At 43.5% G+C, this 19,842-nt stretch overlaps 1 protein-coding gene across 1 annotated transcript in view; it reads right to left on the bottom strand.

Moving 5' to 3' along the window:
- Positions 1-19,505, bottom strand: part of csmd3b (CUB and Sushi multiple domains 3b) — a 110,262-nt gene extending 90,757 nt beyond the window's left edge. The window contains exons 1-7 of the mRNA XM_086178223.1: positions 19,460-19,505; positions 17,141-17,279; positions 15,748-15,935; positions 15,109-15,297; positions 8,175-8,291; positions 7,605-7,820; positions 4,968-5,156 (exon numbers count right to left, since the gene is read on the bottom strand). Coding sequence (XP_086034349.1) covers positions 4,968-5,156; positions 7,605-7,820; positions 8,175-8,291; positions 15,109-15,297; positions 15,748-15,935; positions 17,141-17,279; positions 19,460-19,490 — 1,069 coding nt within the window. The 5' untranslated portion in view covers positions 19,491-19,505. The remainder of the gene's footprint in view (positions 1-4,967; positions 5,157-7,604; positions 7,821-8,174; positions 8,292-15,108; positions 15,298-15,747; positions 15,936-17,140; positions 17,280-19,459) is intronic.
- Between the last annotated feature and the right edge of the window lie 337 nt (positions 19,506-19,842).

Below are 19,842 nucleotides of genomic sequence, written 5' to 3'. Positions count from 1 at the left end.
GTCTCCTTCCTCTCTGTTTATCTAACTTGCCTCCCACTCCTCGCTCTCCTTCTCCCTCATCGGCGGTGAATAATTTGTCTACAAATTAAGCGGGTTGGGGGGGGCTTTTTCTTTTTTTCTTTTGTGTTTCTTTCCAAAAGTGTGAAACCCCTTCTGGATGTTTTCATACGGAGCTCTGGAAGAGGGAAATGAAAAAATGATAAATCTCCGAAATTGCACGGGCGTTTGACGTCCTGTGTTTTCTCACGTTTTGGTCCGGTTGCCGTTTTGGGTTGATGACCGGAGACTAAAACAGGCAACGAGAGAAATAGCCTTCCTGAAAACTACAACGCGGAGGAGGAGGAGAGATGATCCACTGCAGGTGTTCTTATCTTCCCTTCCTCTCCTCTTCTTTGTGATGCTCACGATATCATGCAGCAAACAGAAAACAACACGCGGGGACTAAATATAGAAAAACCGCTTTACGCCACGAGCAACGCCGGGATGCAACACCACTCCCACTCCCTTTTAGCATTGTCAGGCTTTGCACGTCGCCGGAGCCGGAGAACCGGAGAGCCGGAGAGCCGGAGACGACTGCTCCTCGCTAACCGTCTCAATGAGAGCTTATTCCGTGTCTTCCTTTGACAAAGTCTGGTGTGTAAATCGCACCGGCTCTTTACACTCCTTAGGCTTCTCATTACATCGATAAACCCCTACGACGTTTAAAAAAAACACGCCCGCTTTTTTCCGTCCGCCCTATATATTCACATCAGCGCCCGAATCAAATTAAAATCCGGGCTTACGGTGATTGTGTGAACTTGACTAATGAATCGGCGTAGGTAAAGCGTTCTCGGGAAACGCGACGTCCTAATTATATCCGGAGAAACAACGCGAAGGCATGAAAAGTGTGCAACCCACGACCCTCCGTCTGGATGTATTCGCTCTTCATCTTTCCCTCTCCGCGAGATCTTCAAGCGCCGAGGCCGATACTGAAGTTTGCTAACTGATGCTTGCGTTGAGGACGACTAATGTTCTGGCGCGCCAGGCTTTGGGTAAAAACATTATTACTCCAGCGCTGTAAAGTGTTATTTCCGGGAGCCAAACGCAGACGGGTACGTCGGGTCATTCCATCAAAAAAATCCGCCCGAGGGACACCGAGATAAAAGGTCCTATTTCGAAAAAGCTCTTTTTTTTTTCTTTTTATTATTATTTCAATAAAGTGCTGAATTTGGCTTTGGGATTTTAGGTTCCTGGTGGTCGGCGCTTCCGCCTCACAGAGAGAAGGTTCAATTCCGGTTTCCTACCGGAATCCGAAAAAAAAAGGTTCATCGGAGACCCGAAATTGCCCGGACGTGAGAATGAGTGTATGTCTCGTGACCGACTGCGAGACCAGCGGCGTCGATGATGAACGAATCGATTTTCGGACCGAAAAAAATCCCGCTTTGATTTAGACGAAACTCTTTCAGTTTGATACTAAAAAGTGGATTTATTTGGAGTGCGGTTCTTGAGTTAAACCTTTCTTTTTCCTTTGGATGCCTCTAAATGGCGTTTGCGTGACAACCGTGTCAAACCACCGCTCTTGTCCGTAATATTTCCGCCTTCACCCGTCGAGCCGGTGTCCCGAAAAACCAAACCTCTTTGCTTATAGTAACTGCAAATGTAGCTCCATCCATGCAATAAATGTAAAAACGCACGCGTTCAACGACTATTATTGAAATCCCATGTCTTGGAAATATATTCTGACAAAACTTGAGATGATTATTGTCCTGCTCTGGCAGTAGGAGAACTCATTGAATGTTGTGATAGATCGAACAAAATGCTGAAAAAAGGCTGGTTATGCTCGGTAATGGTAGATTCTGGGAGTCTTCGAACGGCCATATACAAATATAATGATCCGGTGTGTAGCCGATCGTGCTCCATGTACGACGATTTCCAGTGCTGGGTGCGCAGGGTTTTATGGTACTCAAGGTGCTTCATAATATCATTCACACGCCCATTCACGGGTTGATGGCCGGGATTTTCGAGCAAAGTGCCATCGGGAACAACAATCTCATCCGGAACAGTTGCGGGCCGGTTGAAAGAAAGTTTTAGACACTTTCCAGAAAAAAAGGCGGATCTGGAAGTGTCCCTCGAACAACTCGGTGTCGACGGTAACACTTCTCCATCACGCAAGGCGTTGAAGAGATGGCAGGTCGCAAATAAAGTCCATCGTGGACGGAAGGAAAGGAAAAATACAAACTCTCAATAGCGGGTGAGTCATGGCGAGTTGGTGGAACTCCCACAGATGTTAAAAAAAGAGAAACAGCGCACAAAGAAAACGGAGAGGCCAGAGTCCGAATACCGTCCGACGATATCGCTGCGCAGAGCGGACGAGAATAGAAGTCCGCCGGCGGAGGGCGGCCTGACCTCTTCCAGGACGGGTCCGTCACCCGAATCCCGGACAGTGTCGTCTGAAAAAGAAGCCGACAGAGGAAGCCGGGGTCGGCGGAGCCCGGGGAGAGAAACCAGCTGAGGCGATCAATCTGGAGGGGGAAGGAGCTAAAAGTGATCTTCGGTTGTAAACGTAAGGTTAGAGTGCAGAATGGAATGGCTGCCATTTTCTTAGATCCTAGACTTGGAAGAGCAGCAGACGGTGCTGACACATCACTAATCCCTGATTGATGGCGGACACGGAAGCACTGTAGAGCGGCAAAGAGCTGCTCGGCGACTCGGGACTTCAAATGTGGCATAACTCATTCTGAAAATGTCACCGGAAAAAAAAAAGAACAACCCCCTTTGACGGACGCCGGTTTCCATGGAAAGTCATACAGGAGGATCCCGGGTCCCTTCGGGGCGTTCTTGTCTACCCTCTATTCTACTTGTCAAGGAGGCCTACTGCCATGATGGAACTGCGTATTTTCATTCAGCAGCCGTGGGTCACAGACTTTGACCAGCTGCTATTGTGGAGAATCTCCTCCATGGGTTGCCTTTAGCATTCTCCAGTGCTAAAATCATGGATTAGAGACGACTAAAGATCCCAAAACCTCCCCTCGGGTTCCGTTATTTATGCATTGAAGCGCGTTCCACTCGTGGTGGGATGGAGATCTGCCGGATGCAGGGACGACGGCGTACGCGGTTCGCCCAGCACGCAGCAAAATTACTTATGAGCTTGTTATCAAATATGTTGTCAGAGAGATAGCGGCCTGGAGGCTACTTAGCCCATGACAAGGAACGCGTGCCGCTTCAATGCCATCGGTCTTAAACTACCTATCGATTAAAATCTTGAAGGTTGCCGGGTCTTACGGCGAAGAATGTGCTTGTGCGTGACAGCAGCGGCTGAGTCAGAAAAGAAAAGGCTGCTTATTAGGAGATCATGGACCATGGATCTTGGATTAGGAGCCGAACCCTTTAGGGTATCAGCTGAAAAAGCCAGACGAAGCGGGACTAAAGACGGCGCAGGATTGGTGGAGGCAGGTGAGTCAAAGACAACGGGGACAGGGACGGGTGTTGCTGCCGTGTTCGGCTCCGACGAAGCCGGCGACTTTGTGCCGACACTTAGCAGAAGCACGGCGCTGCCAGATGATGTCAGATGCTTTTGGAAGCGCAACCTCACGAAATCCACCACGGACCCAAAAGCGCCATCCAAACAAGGATGCTTGAGAGCTTCGCAGAGGTCCCATCACGACGGTTCTGGGATTTGGACCGTTGCAGCAAGAGGTGCCAGTTGACCGGAAGGCGGTACTCTGCGCGGTATGGGGTTGGGACAAAGATGCAGGAGCCGAGTACGCTGCTGGCAGACTTGCTGATCCCCGTGGCTTACTTTGGACGCACAAGAGAGTACCGGGCGTGAAGGAGAGCCAAGATTTGATAGAAAATTCCGTGTCAAGTTTCTGATCTCTCCCTCATAAAAAGACTGATGTATGTGTTTTATTAGAAAAAATATAATAAAATAAAATTACCCCTCAGTTGTCTCGTCTAAAGAATAATTTCTAATATGCATTGCCGAGAAATTTAAACTTGTGTCTTTTGGACGGGGGCTGTCTGTGGAAATATTGCTGAATTATTACCGTCGTTCCGCGAGTGTTGACAGGAAGGGTTGGTCGTGATGTGATTTGTGCCATTACGGTCTTTTTGGCTTGCCAAAGGAAAAAAAAAAAAAGATGACGATTTGGCGCAGCGACTAACACCTCCGCTGGTTTTTACAGCAGAACAGATTTGTACGACCAAACTCCATAATGAACAGTGACATGCAATAATGGTGTAATATACCTGCCTCCATCAGGCTGTAACCAAGGACATAAGGGCAGAGAAATATTTTACTTGGAAATCTAAATCCCAAGGTAAGAATTAAAAACAGGAGGCTTGCCCTCTGCTAGTTATTCCTCCTTTTTCTCCCAACTGTCTATTTTGTTGCCGTGTTCTCCAGTAGTTAAAACAAAGAGTTCTATCTGGGTATCTTTACTGGCCATTTTCTGTAGACATATATTCATTTCATTGAGATTCCTGCCTGGTGAGGCAGGAGAACTGCGTGCCTCACTTAGTGGCTCTTTTCAGCCATTTTATAATAGCTCAGCACAAGAATCTATTAACACTCATACATTGGTTGACAAAAATCACTTTACCTTAGAAATGCAAAAGTCTTTAAACATTTTAATAGCAACATACAGTGAGACAGCTATACGGTCCTAGGGCAGAGCATGCTAGCAGTCAGCCGTCATTGAGCAATCTATGTTGAGGCTCAACAGTCTGCAGCCTCACTGCATGTCTCGTCTCACTATTTGAACAGAAAATGTGAAAATCCAGCGATTTTGAATCGTAAAATGGTGAAGTTTAACAAAAAAAAACCCTCTATAGTGCAAATCGCTGATAAATATAACCATTTAATTCTATTTTTCATTATACATTTATTTTTCTTTTCAAGATTGGCAAGTGAGGCACGACCTCTCCCGCCTCTTCTGACTGCACATCACTGATTCATTTATATCTCAGGACTTAAAAGTTATACATACCGACACATCTCGGCAGCGGAGCGCTCCATATTCTCCGACCGCCACCCAGGCAAATTAACTCCGGCGCCCCCTCCAGGCGGTATCCCATATTGCAGGAAAAGGACAACGTGTCTCCGATACCGAACGTGTACCCGTTTCTCATGCCGAAGCGGGGCAGTCCGGGATTCTCGCACGGTTCCAGCGTGTACTCTGTGAAAAAACAAAATAAAATACACTGACACCGGTCTCCTGAAGTGCACTCGCAGGAGTTTTCTTTATGTATTTATTTATTGTATCGGGTGAGTATCATGTGCTCAGACTGCGCACGTTGAAATCCCCGCGTGACATCGCCCATGTGGTACCGATTCCTGCCATCTGGGACGGTAAAACGTCGCAGAATGTCGAATTGGATCCAAGTACTTCAGTCGGAGACAGAAGGCGGCGTGGAAGTTACATAAAAAGATCCTAATTCATAAGGAGCAGATGTAGTTTAGGACTTTGTATTAATCATGAAGTCCCTGCTTCATTTCAGACGAGGACAGCAGGGAAGTTACAAAACTCGGGATTCGACGGGCTTACGAGGCTCCGTCTCTGTTTCTTCTTGTACTATTTAATGGCGGCTTGCATTCGATTTAATGGTCTGTAGCCTCTGTTCAGCCATTTTGGTTCCCCCTTTTGTTTTACGCAAGCGATTCGCCGGGCTTTATGGGTAGTCTTCGAGACGACTGGGGAGATATCGAAATTTCAAAGGAGGCTGAACTTTCTTTGACCAAGCCGGCGTGTCAAGCGAAGGAAACGGTACCAATCTGGACACGAGGCATTTCCCCGACGTAAACACTTAAATTGGACGATACTGAGCATTGATACTCCAAAGATTTAAAATTGGGTCGTGTTTTTGTCGGCCATTCCTGCCATTTCTTTCTGATTCTAATCTTGAATTATTGTGACACTGAGTGCGAAATTGGTGAACTTCATAGAGACAAAAGGGGAACATCAAGGATCTACCCAAATAGCGCAAATGCGCAAGGAGTCTCCATAATTTTATTACTCGACTATTTCATTGACACCAAATAAGAAGCTTGATCTTCACGCGCTTTCAGGACAGTTCTGGATCCTGAATACTGAAAGTTAGATTTAAGGGGGCAGTCGGTCACAGAGTCAACATCCCTTGCCCTTTTTTTGGGCGTTTGGATATTCCGTGTCACTTGTAGCTTCCGATTGCTAATTGCATGGTGACTTGTAGCTTTTAAGAGTCCCTGTAACTTCAACAATGTTGATTTGCGGAACGGGTCAAGTCTGCCTTTTGTGTTTCTGAGCATACCCAGTGGGGGAGGACGGAGGAGGTTCATTAGAGACTCTGAATTGCCATGAAATGTGAAAGAGGAAGTGAATGTTTGTGTCTGGACATGACATGAAGAAGAGGGTGAACGGTTTGGTGTCTCTGCATGTGGCCTCGTGATCAACCGACGACTGTCTCTTGCCCAATAAAAACTGGGATGGACTCCAGCCCCTGTGGGTGGCATCCTGCCATTGCGACAGGGAGAAGTATTGATCGGGTCAAGCTAAGGGTGATGGAAAAGCAGGACCAGACAGCAATAAAATCCAGGAAAGGGAGTCAAAAGTCATTGCAGGAATAAACAGGGAAGCGAATAGTGACGATGGTGGGCAGAAACAACGGTGGGATGCAAGATCCGGGATGCATCACGAGACGGGGAGGTAGAAGAGGAGACCGTCAGAGATGGACAAAGTTACCCAGATGAGGTAAAGGACGAAGAAGGGACCAATCAGGAGAAGGTACATGGAGTGAGAACAAGTTGAAAAACGGTCAATCTTAAAAACTGACCCACTTGCTGGATCAGGGAACTAAGATCAACCCAGATCCTGGAGCTTCTCGACTGCTAACCGCAGAGCTTGTATACAGTGTATATATATATATATATATATTTGTTGTGTTTTCTGTGATGCTTGGCAAGGAAGAAATTCGGAAATGCAATTGCTCAGGTCGTCTCCATTCATTCTTCACAAAAGAACGCGCAGGTGTTCTGGGTGAAGGACACCAGACTCCCGAACCCGTAAGTGGAAGATAAGTGGTGTAGATAATGAATGGATTGATGACGATTCTAGACAACAACTAAATGAGGGGGTGGGGGTTCGATCCCCGCTCGGCGTTGATGATAATGTGAGGACAAAAGTGTTTTTCTCTTCTCTTCATCATTCGGGGTACAAGATTCAGGGTTTTGTTTTGGCGTGAGTCCATATTCGAAAGCAAAGAATAACCCATTTGAGCGAGCGGGCCGTCCAGCCTCGAGACAAAAAAAACACAAAGAGGAGCCGGAAGCTTTGTGCTTCTCTTCAGGTTTTGAAAAGAAAATCTTAAGTGGTTTATTTTATGAGACACAGAGCTACAGCTCTGTTTAGAACTGAAAGAAACACCATTATCTCCGTATCCTGGACTTTCTTTGAGTTTATACGCTCCCGCTTTGTAATATCTATCGGATTTACAAACTTGCCATCGCTCAGCGATATCATACCCGGTTCTTCTTGTATTTGAAGTGCTGCGATAAACTCGGAAAAAGTTGAAATGATGAAATGAGCGCATACCCGGTTCGGACTTGCACCAAACAAATCGTACAATAAAACTGCCTCGGAGCACATTACCTGAGAAAGTTATGTTGAAGCCCTCGTATGAAATGGAAAAGTCGGAGATGAATCGTAGCTGCGCTTTGAAGTTGCCATAGAGACCGGCGTTGATGTTGCTAGGCAACTCGTTGCCTGTCAAACGAGCCAGCGGTTGCAGGAAACTGCCGTTCTCGGTCACCAAGAGGTAGTCGTGCTGGTCCTCCAGGTGGAAAGAATTGAACTGAAACTGGACTCCTGCGTGGAGAAACACAGCCAAGCGGGGGGATTAGAACCGCGCTAATCTGGCCGATACGATCTATAAATCTCTATAAATTATTCCGTAATCACGTTCTTCACAGTATTGCAACAGTCAAGCAGCCAACACATACCTCAAACCTGGTTCCTAATAATATAGCGCTAGATAATTTGAGATTAAATAAACCCCTGTTCACACACACACAGCAGGAGGAAGTGATATTAAAGCATGCACACACACTTCCTGTGAGCAATTTTGCCCCCCTATACCGTCTCGAATAGCGCCCTCGAGCACAACGGGCTACTATCTCCCGTCTCCCTCTATTAAGGGGTGTAGATCCGTGCGTATCTTGCCTTTCCCGTGACTGACTTCCACAGTCCAGGTGCAGTTGAGAGATGAAGGGTAGCTGTCCGGGTAGCCGGGGCTGAGGATGGTTCCCCAGGGGCCTCTCACATCCCCGCCGCACAGAGCTGAACAGACGGAGAGAGGAAGAACCAAGGAGTTACGCAGCCGGTATTCCAATGCATTAAGCGGATCCCGAGTGCGCAGCTGCGGGCCAGCGTGTTTATTTATAATCGGCTGATTATTTATAATTGGGTATCAATTCGGCGATGCATTCGACGCAACACGAACATTTTTTCTGCGCCCTTTTTTTTTTTTTTTTTTTCTAAATCGTCTTTTTTTCCCGATATATTTACATCTAGCAGGGTGATTTATTACTAAACAGTAGATATAAAAGCACAGGTTGGACAATATATCTATTTTTATTTTCGATTTTATTTTTTTAGTGGCATTTAAATTTTTCCATTTTCACTATTTTTTTTTTTTTTTTTCCAATCAGAAAATCTGCTCTGCATGCTCTGCCTGAAAAGAAATGAAAAGAAGCAGAGGAAATATTGATACATCATATTATAGACAGCTTTTACTTCCACTGAAAATGGTTGTACTCCTCACAGCTTTTTGACATTTTCAAATGTAAAGTGATAATAAAAACAATAATAATAATGATAATATTAATAATAAAAAATATAATAACAATAATAATAATAATTTACCATGATTCATTATAATTATACATATTATCATTAATATTAAGTATTTATAGGTATTATTTATTATTTTTATTATTATATTATTATTGTTATTATTATTATGATAAAATTGCACTTAAACGGATGACATTGATTGAGTAGGCTGTCCATCAGTGGCCACATGCTGCCCTGAACATCCAGCAGTGAGGTTTAAGTGCTCCGCAATGTGTCCCGGAAGTGCACTTAGAATTGTCCACTTGTGATCATATATCTCCAGCCTCAAATTAATATTATGTCTGCAAAGTGTCTGAGAGAGCCAGAGAGTGTGTGTGTGTGTGTGTGTGTGTGTGTGAGAGAGAGAGAGAAGGACTGGACTGAGGTAGACAGGGTGATAATGTCAAGTAGCTGTAAGTTACTTTCCCTTTGGACAACACGTCCAAAAATGATGAAATTGTTTCTGTTCACTGAATGTGTTTTCCTTTGCACGTATATCTGACGTGCAAATATGGTGACAAGTTGGCGTCGGCTCATCGGTGTGTCCCTGAACCCACAACGGGTCCCGATCTGGTGTGACCGCTCTTTTGCGGTTAAACTGTGAATAACCTCGATACCTAGCGAGTACAAAAGGGGCCGTTATTAATCTTTAAATTAATCATAAGCGCGTGGGATAAAAGATAGATTTACCCTCCGGCCTCTTTAACGCCAGGTGCGCCTTCACCTTGGCGTCTCACTGTTTGGAAATGAGCAAATTCAGCGAAGTTTCGTGCGGAGGAAACAACGCCATCGTCACTGGCGCGGCTAAAAATATTTCAAAAGTTGAACTCGATGCCCATCAGAGAGTGTTGAATAATGAATAAATAACCTGCGCTGTTGACTTCAGGTGTAATTTTGACCGCGAACTGATTGGACGGCGTTTTCGGGCGCAGAAACGGGAAGACGATAACAATCGCCTAATTCTCAAAAGGTGTTTTTTGACAGACAACATTATTTTTCCTCTTAAAGGTACTTTTTTTTTGTAGGCAATAATGTTTTATCAGCCTGCTGTGCGTGTAAGACAGCTCTTCATCCCGTCGAGTGCAGGGGTCAGAGTTTATGGCGCAGCGGATGACTCCCATCTTTTTTTCCCCCCACCTGCATCTCTGAACCGTGACATTTCTCAGCGGAGAGAGAAGTAACTCCGGTATAATTATGGGAGTGATCTAAATAGCTTTTTTTTTTTTTTTTTTTTCCTGACCTCCCAGAGCACATTCACATTTTCCAAGTGCCAAAACACAGATAATCATTTTCACGAGTTAACGCGGCAGTGCAGCGCCCGTGTGTATGGGCTGAAACAATAAAAGCGGTAATTCAGCTGCTCAGCTTTTTTTCCCGCGAAAAGGCCTCAGGATTTGCGCCGCCCCCGTCTTCTGTTATGCCGGGATTTTGGCAATGACGGTGCTCACCGCTGTCAGGATTTTCTTTTTTTCTTTCTTAATTGCATTTCTGAGGAACTCACATTGGCGTTTTGTTTGATGCTCCTTCTTATAATCATAAGATAAAAAATTTAAATATTGGCCAATGTTGAATTAAGAAAAGATCGAACTTCATTATACTGTGTAATATATACACAGACTAGGCAAATACATCTCCTGGGAGTAAATTCATTCACAGGGTAAAAAAAGGCAATGCAAAAGAACTATGAATAAGAATAAGGATAAATATTATTATCATTATTATTATTAGTAGTAGTATTATCATTATTGTTAATATGTGATTTATGTGATAACAAGCTCTGAATAATAATATGTATTATCTGTATTATATATATAATATGCATTATACATATTATATATGTATTACAATAATTAATATTACTTTGATATAATATTATAATAATACGACATTGTGTATCATTATTATTATTATCATTGTATTAATGCAATTCCACGGCACAAGCATATTCTACTCTAATTGCATTTTTTCTCCAAGATGATGACATGTTACAGCTGTATTGAAACGCTTTATTCTATTCTATTCTATTCTATTCTATTCTATTCTATTCTATTCTATTCTATTCTATTCTATTCTTCCCCAGTTTTCATAATATTTTTGAATAATTTGTAGTAGCAGTATATTATTATTATCATCGCTGTTTCGTAATTTTACATACCTTTGAGGATGAAGTTATTCAACATGATAGAGTGATACAAGTGTTTCTCGGCGGCTATTCAAAGCAGTGTCTCTGACACCGGCTCACTGTGTGGCCCCAGGATGACCCTGCTGGTTCTGTGCACGGTTCACTGTGCACATTGTTATGCACTAGGGGACGCTCGGAGTTGAAACCGGGTCCTCCCAAAAGCTCCGCCACTCATACTATGCATACTAATGCATTGAATGAGCCGGTGCTTTATTTCTACCCGCTCCACTTGGTTCATCTTACAGTGGCCTGTCATTCTCTAACAATAAACCTATAAAATGCCGTAACATTACTTCAAAAGTGCAACGTTGGCAGAACTCTCGGACCGCCCGATTGCGGAGAAGGTCAGAAAGTTGCGCTCACGTGCGTCGGATCAGAACTCAGGACTAGTTAAGAGTTTTCCTAGCAAGTCCCGGCATGCCGAACCCTAAGAACTACAATCATGTCCGACACCGAAAAAGGCTTCAAACCGAAACATGGAAAAGCCAAGACAGATGCGAGCAGGCCTGTGTGTGCGCGCACGTGCACACGCGTACTGTATTTTGCACACCGGACCTGACACGTGCAGCCATGCGCAATAGCGCGCATGTCAAACACATACACACACACACACACACACACATACACACACACACAAACACGCGCACAGCGGTATTAATTATTAATACTTTTCTGCCAGGAAGCTCTGAATGTTGAATGTTGAGCTCTGACAGAAATTTGAATTCTCACTCCATTTCTCCAAGTCCCATTTCAAAACCGCTCTCCGGTTTCCTTTACATTTATTTTTTGCCGAAAAAAAAAAAAAAAAAAAAAAAAAGGGACGGAAAAAGATTTTTTTCGTCTTATTCGCCATCAAATAAGCTCAACTATATTGTGTGAAATATTCTCTTTCCAGTGTTTTGTATCTGCATCCTCTGTTCACCGACTGGATTATACCATTTGGACAAAAAATGCTAATTGTTGTTTTTTTTTCTATTGCTACCGCATGGATAATAACCTATTCTGATGCAGATTTTATTGGCTGACAGAACTGGGATTTTTATTTATGTGTCTATTTTACTATCAGAAAGCACGCCGGGCGCTGAAACATTGCCTTCTTTCAACTTCCAGGCTGCATTTGATTTTTGAAATATTTACAGGGTCGGATAAGCCTGCCTGTGGTGCCGCATGGCTTTCAGAGTATCACTACTCCATCCTCGACACGGACCGCACCTTATCTGCCAGAAATCACGGTGCGCGCTGTGAAAAAATAACAGCAACGGCCAGAGATAGAGAGTTCGCCTCGCTCTTTTATCCCCGACCAAATTTCACACAAAGAATATATACACGTATATTAACGCCTTGAAGTCTAAATGGAGAAAATATCAGAAAGTCATGACTCATAGGATAAGTCGAATGCAGTTGGTTTATCGTCAAAGTGAATGAGGTACACAGGAATCAATTGGAGGGTAAAAAAAAAAAAAGGGGATGCATTATTCATTCATTCATTATCTATACCGCTTATCCTGCACTGAGGGTCGCCGCGGTTACGGAGCAAATGGCAGCCGCTGTTAGGCGAGAGGCTGGTCGTCGACCTGAAACGGACGCTAGAGTCGATCACAGGGGCCACATATAGAGATAAGAAATCGAGACATGCAGCCGTTCACCGTCTCGTTCACACACCCTACAGAGTCGTACGCCCGTTCACACTCACACTCGCACGTCTGGACGATTTTGTGTCTCCGATTAAAAAGTACAGGCCCCCCTGTTGGAATCAGAGCAGGGACCAAGCCAGAGCGCTAACCATTGCGCCGCCGTTCCAGACCCGGAATGCTACATATGCATTCTGCAGACGGAGGGAGGAAAATAATACATTGTCGGATCCTAACAAGAACAAAATGAATTAACACGTTTCTTGAAATGTATTTTGGGAGGTTAAAAAAAAAACAAAAAAACCTCATAATGGATGCTAATGAATGCTATATGTAAATGAAGAGCTTTGTAAAAGAGGAAATAAGGAGAATCCGCTAAATGGGACAAATAGCATTAAAAAAGCAAACAAAAAATCACAACATAAGAAATCCATAGAAATGCATTTTCACTGAAAATTAAAACCAAATAAAAAAACCTGGATACTATATATTTTGGTCAAATAAATAAAGGGAACACTTGAACAACACAATGTTACTCCAGGTCAGTCACACCTCTGTCCTCTTAGGAGGCAACACTGATACAATTTGACTTGTTTTAAGGACATTACATTCAAGCTGGATCAGCCCGGAGTGTGTTTTTCCACTTTCATTTTGGAGTGTGACTCCAAATCCAGACCTCCATGGGTAAATAATTTGATTTCCATTGATCATTTAGGTGTGATTTTGTTGTCGCAGAACATTCAACTCTGTAAAGAACAAAGTATCTCATAAGAATATTTCATTCCTTCAGATCTAGGAAGTGTTATTTTCGCGCTCCCTTTATTTTTCTGAGCAGTGTACAGACTTTTAGTCCGCAGTGTGCATCCATGTTCTGCTATGGTCTTCATCACTTCCTGCTTCGCAGCTGATGTTTTATCTCGGGGCCATAAAAGCTAGCATCGCGGCTGGCTGATTCAGAGAGGTAGCTCTTTTCTGCCGCGCACCCTTCAAATTTAAAACCGTGCACACTCTCCTCTTTAGATTGTACACGCCGTGCAACCGCAGACGTTTCGGCTCAGGCTTTCTGGACAGCATGCTTGATGCTTATATGCTCAAACTGGCCCCTTGGAGGGAAACCACCCCCTCCTTCCCCCCCAGGCCAGGGAGCTGTGCGATTCAAATGTGGTTAGCAAGTGAACGAGCCAACAAGCCGTACCGAGCAGACTGCCATGAAGGAGGATGCAGCCGTGAAGCAGGAGAGAGAGAGAGAAAACGTACTCTGTCTTCTCTTCTATCAACTATCCCCCTCTCTCACCTCTCACACACACACACACACACTCCTGATTTTAGAGAAAAGACAAGAGGACGTAGTCTCACTTCAACCTCACCTCAAGACTTCCTGTGTTCATGGTTTTCACAAGAGAGGAAGTGAAAGGAGGCACAGGGATAAAAGCATTTGGCGTGCACATGTGCACGAGCTCATGCACGTAGACGTGCACGTACACAACACACACTACGTACCCTCCTCCCGTTTCTAATCTCCTCCTCAAATCATCCCCTATTAGCCACATCAGCATCACAGCAAATTGCCCACTGTGTGGGTCTATGTCCGTGTGTGTGTGTTTGTGTGTGTGTGTGTGTGTGTGTGTTTGTATGGGTGCACGAAGATAATCTTCAAAACCGGATTCATCCAGTGGTCCTGTTATGGCCAAAACCATTGCGTGCCACACTCATGTATGGCAGGCTGTACTGTATTATTTATTTTATTTGTTGTTCATTTAATGTCAGTTGATATTTAACTGGGTCAGGCAATCTGTCTGATTTTGAATTATGTCTGATTTTGAACTGCTATAGTAAAGTCCCTAAAAACTATTGTCGGTCAAAGGATTTAGATGCATTTTGTAAAAAAAAAGCATCAGATTTTTTTTTTTTTTTTGCATTTATCTCTGTCTGCATGTCAGAGCCAAAATGGTGCAGGGCTGAGAAGCCCTTTGAGCTGCACTGCAATGAACACAAGTGCACTGTAAAGAAACAAATAAAAGTTAAGTAACATCATCAACCACGGGCCGTGTTTTACTGCCACGTCCAAAGCGGGTATTCTAAAAATACCATAATCTTCTGCTCTCACTACAGATCACAATGTTGTCTGAAAACATCATGGTCGGTGAAGATTCCTGTGTAACCTCATCTGTCAGCCTCTTCATCACCGCTGCAAACAAGAAGGGGCTCAGAGCTGATCCTTGATGAAGTCGCAACTCCACCTTAAACTTCTCTGTCACACCTACAGCACACCTCACCACTGTGTCACAGCGAGCATACATGTCTTGCACCAGTCTAACATACTTCTCATACAACACAAGAGTTCTTCTCTCTGCACCCTGTCGTTTGTTTTGTCTAGGTCTAGCAAAAATACCATAATGTAGTCTTCTATATTTTCCTGCCCTTGAGGCTGCTTTTTGAAGTTATTTACCGTCGCACGTGGGTAAAGGGTGGCTCCACCAGTGGTTCTTTTCACAGACCAGTGGCTCCTCGTGACTGAGCCTGTAGCCAGAGTCGCAGCCGAATGACACCGTGGATCCGATGGAGAAGTCCTGCCCGTAGCGGATCCCATTTACGGGGATGCCTGGGTCCAGGCACGAGTAGCTGTCCACCGTGACACCTGAAAATCACATTAGGAGAAAAAAAAATCATAAGAAAACATAAATCATATCTAATGTATTGTTTTTTGCTTTATCCAGTTAGATGGCATTGACTTATGTAGTACTTTCTGTCTGAGCGGTTTCGAAGTGTTTACATCATATTGCATTCACTCATTCACACACACACACACACACACACACAAACACACACACACACACACACACACACACACACACACACACACACACACACACACACCCCCACACACTGATGGTGGCAGAGCTGCCATTCAAAAGCGTTAACCAGAACGTCGGGAAAAACTTGTGAAGCACGAGTTTGAGGTTCTGGCCAGAACTCGCATTCACACACACACTCACACACACACACACACACACACACACACACACACACACACTCACACTGTGTGAAGCAGATTCTTAGCGACGGTCTGAATCCGTCTCTGACTTACTTTCATATAATATTTTGAAGCCGGCGTTTGATCGGCTGTTATCGGTGGTAAAGAGCAGATACAGGAAGTTGCTGCTGCTGAACAGGAACTGTGGCACCTGGGTTCCATTAAAAGATCCAATCAGAGGAGACAGCAGATTTTGCCCGTCGTGGATCTCCAGGAAGTCGTAGCCCAGCTCTGTCTGGAACCTGCCGCACAAAGCCATAGACACATTTCTGGATTAAATGATGTTATTACCGGTTGCCATGTCTATAATGAAAACACTTTTCATCATTCAGACTCGGGACCTCGGAATGACACAAATGTTCGGCGGCCGCGGCTCGAGGTTTGTTTTTTGAATTTCAAATTGTCACGTCTAAAATAAGATGCATTCAGTCAGCTCAGGAACATCTGTGATGGGTGGGCACATTAAACATTCAAACATTATGGTGAAAGCTTACACTGGAATAAAGGATACATTGAAAAATGCATTCAAATGATGAGGTTCATATTTTAAAAGAAAAAATTTGGCAAAAAAGGTAATATATTCTTACACGTTGGATAATTCATATCTTTTAATTGTAATTTTTTCTCTTCGCGACATGAGATAATGGAATGTCGCAAAGGGACCGTTTAGCCTGAAATACCGATTGAACGCTGTTAGTTGATTGATATATTTTAACATTTCAAGAACAGATTTATAACTTACTAAATAAATCTATAAAACTGAATTTTTTTATTTTATTTTTTTTTTTATTTAGAGAAATGGGACATTGTAACCTCAATGCTTGAGTTTTTCTCACATTTTATTTTATTTTATTTTATTTTATTTTATTTTATTTTATTTTATTTTATTTTATTTTATTGACTTCACAATGTTCAAGTGCTGGAAAACAATCGGTTAAACAAACTGAAACGTCAGAATTTTTTTCGGACAACTGCCCTTTAATAACCTGCTAATTTTATTTCGTGGTGATTGGAAATTATTGCAGGGATCAGGCTGCTTAGCGGCGGAGAAGAGACTCTTTGTGTTTGTGTCTCTTTTGTTAAGCCTGTTTAATATGCTCAACTGAACAGAACCGAAGCTTCGGGTCACTAAGGCTTTAATGGTTCTCAGGCAGTCTGAAGGTCGGCGAGCCGGTGGCCCCACTCCAGCCATCTCGGGCTAATTAACATTTATTTTATTGGTTTTTACAATAAAAGACTTTTATAATTCCATTCCCCAGCCTCCCCAATAAAAATACAACCCTCCGTATTAATTACACCCTTCGAAAGTAATATATTCTTGTTGAAGCCTTGTAAACTCCGGGCCCTTTAAATCTTCCCCTTCTGGTGAGCAGTAGATGGCAGCTCATCTACGCCTCGGCCCGCACAGAGACCGGGAGACCTTCGCTCGGCGGACGACGACACCCACCTGTCAAACGTGATTTTGATGGAGCGTCCCGGTTCCGATTCGATCACCCACTCGCAGTTCAGGGAGTCCTTGTAGTAACCGGGCCACCCGGGAGACAGAATCACGCCGCTGGGTGCCGAGTAGTGGCCTCCGCAGGGGGCTGGGGGAGGGGGGGGAGGAAAGGTATGAGGAAAGCGACGGGACAGAAGAACGTGGAGGACTTGTTTTTTCAAGTCCATCGAGCGGAAATGGAGTGGCGAGCTTTTTTTCCAGGAATTAGACGCCGACCGTCACTTTGACCGTCTCTGAGCCAGTCAGGGGCAACGTATTGGACAATATTGGCTGAAATCTAACTCACTATTTTGAAACTAACCAAAAGAAACATTAAAATATAAAAAAAAAAAGACTACTTCAAGTGTATGTCAGCCTTTTTATGAGCCAAACTAATTGACGAACCAACTAAATAAGATATTTGAAAAAATGATAACTGTCTTTAGGCCTTTGCTGGTAGCCATTTAGCAGAAACAAATCCAATTGATCTGAATGAACAAACTAATGAACGAACTAACCAACTAACTGATTCACTTTAAATGGCAATATTTTGATCGAGGAACTACTCCAGACCTTTCAGCCATTCACTCTGAAGGAAATTTAACCATCTAAATAACTGACTAACTAACAATAAAAAAAAAAAAAAAGAGAAAAAAAAAAAAAAAAAAGACTACCTCGAGGGGGCTAATACCAGGCTTTATAAGTTCAACTAACTAACTAACCAACCAAATGAATTAGATATATGAAAAAAATGGTAATGTTGCATTTTGCCTTTCAATTGCAATGAGGAATGAACAAACGAACGAACAAACAAACAGACGGACGAACGGACGAACGAACGAACGAACGATTCAATGATTCAATGAACGATCCAACGAACAAACTAGGAACTACTTCCTGCCATTTCAGCCATTCACACTGGAGGAATTTTAACAGTCTAACAAACTAACTAACTTAGGAAACTAAAAAAAAAAACATTGGAAAAAAATGCAAAAACAACTTTAAATAATTTCTATCAAAGGAACTGCTGCCTTCCACATACTGGAAAAAAAAATCCAGTGCAGCATAATGGCAACTAACTAACTAACTAAATAATTAGCTAATTAAGTCAATTAAGAAAGAAAAACGGGGAAAAAAAACACACGCCCAAACAATAACATTTAGTTGTCATCCAGTATTTAAAAAAAAGTCAATCAGAACAGCGATTAATTACTAATGATAGCAATTACTGTCAACGGGAATCAGGTTATTATTAATTCAGTCAGCCCACGGACTAACTGACACACATTTGTATCATTAGATTATCTCAGCTGCGTTCACATGAAACACGCGGACATCCCACCCCCGTCCACACTCTCCCCCCAACCCCCGTGCACGTCCTTGAATGAATAAACTTTTAATAATTAACGGCGCTCGACAAAGTGAGAATTCGGCATGACATGTTGTACAAAAGCACAGTTAGACATTTAAAATGAACAATTTAGCAAGTTTCCAATGAATATTCATCCCTCCGGATGGGACATCTTTCTTTATAAGGTTGTTGTTATTACATGGATATGCCAGGGGAGATAGCGTAATATTTCTGGTCCGCAACTTGGATGGAAGGTATTTAAAGGACGTAATAAACGACGGCGATTCTGGAAGAAAACAATGGCCGCTCCTTGAAAAGTTCCTCTTCCATGACCATCTGGCTTCATTGCTTTTGGAATTAAAGTGAAATATCAGTGAATATCCCAAGCAGATATGAATATCTCTGAATGTATTTATATAATTACACTTTTAACCCACAAACTGCTCACCATTCCCGCAGTGCTGTTTTTTTTTTTACAGAGGTCAACAAGGGTCATTCTCGATCTCCCTCCCGTTGACCGCTCACGCGAAGCTTTGATGAAATGTTAAAAAGCCAGCCGTCACGCTCTTTTTTTCAATATCAATATGTAATTATTTGTAATTTAATACGCCTTCTTGCCGCCGATCCTAGAAAAGTCTTTCCCGCCGCATGAATTTTTCACTTCATCCGGTAATGACCGATCCGCCTCTACTTGACTTTCCCAGGCGGGCCGCTGCGGCTCCATGTGTTTTTTTTTTTTTTTTTTTCCGGCTAACCATTTCACAAATTACTCAAGCATGCCGAATGACCGTTACATCAGCTTTATTAAAATTGCATTCGCGGAAGCTCGGTCTATGAATAGTTGCCGCTGTGGGCTACCGGGCCGAAAGCAGGTAGCCAATCGCCTATTTCTGGCGTAATTTGACAACCGTGCACCGAGACGTCTGATCAATATTTACCTTCGCATTTGGGAATAGGCCCGCTCCACATGACTTTTCCCCTCTCCAACTGGCAGGATATGGTCTCGCTTCCCTGGGTTTTGATGAAACCGTCCTCGCAGACCACGGAGATGGAGCTGCCCAGCTGGAAGCTGTCCCCGAAGCGGCGGGCGTTGATGGGGATGCCCGGATCCGGGCACTCGTTGTGGCCGAACGCTGGGGTAAGAAAAAAAAGTTACAAGGTGACACGTATAAAAGTCGGGGGGAAAAGTTACTGCGGAGGGGCCATGCGGTGTGTTATTAGACGCTCTGAAAGCTATGCTTTACGGGCACTCACGGGATGCACTTTCCTCATCACTCTGATGAAATTCCCTGAAAACCGATCATACAGATTTATATCCGCA

This window comes from Fistularia commersonii, chromosome 30 (assembly GCF_037954325.1).
Source record: "Fistularia commersonii isolate RoL2024-O1a breed Wild chromosome 30, RoL_Fcom_v1.0, whole genome shotgun sequence".
Lineage (NCBI taxonomy): Eukaryota > Metazoa > Chordata > Actinopteri > Syngnathiformes > Fistulariidae > Fistularia > Fistularia commersonii.
This window is presented reverse-complemented; position numbering and strand designations above follow the sequence as displayed.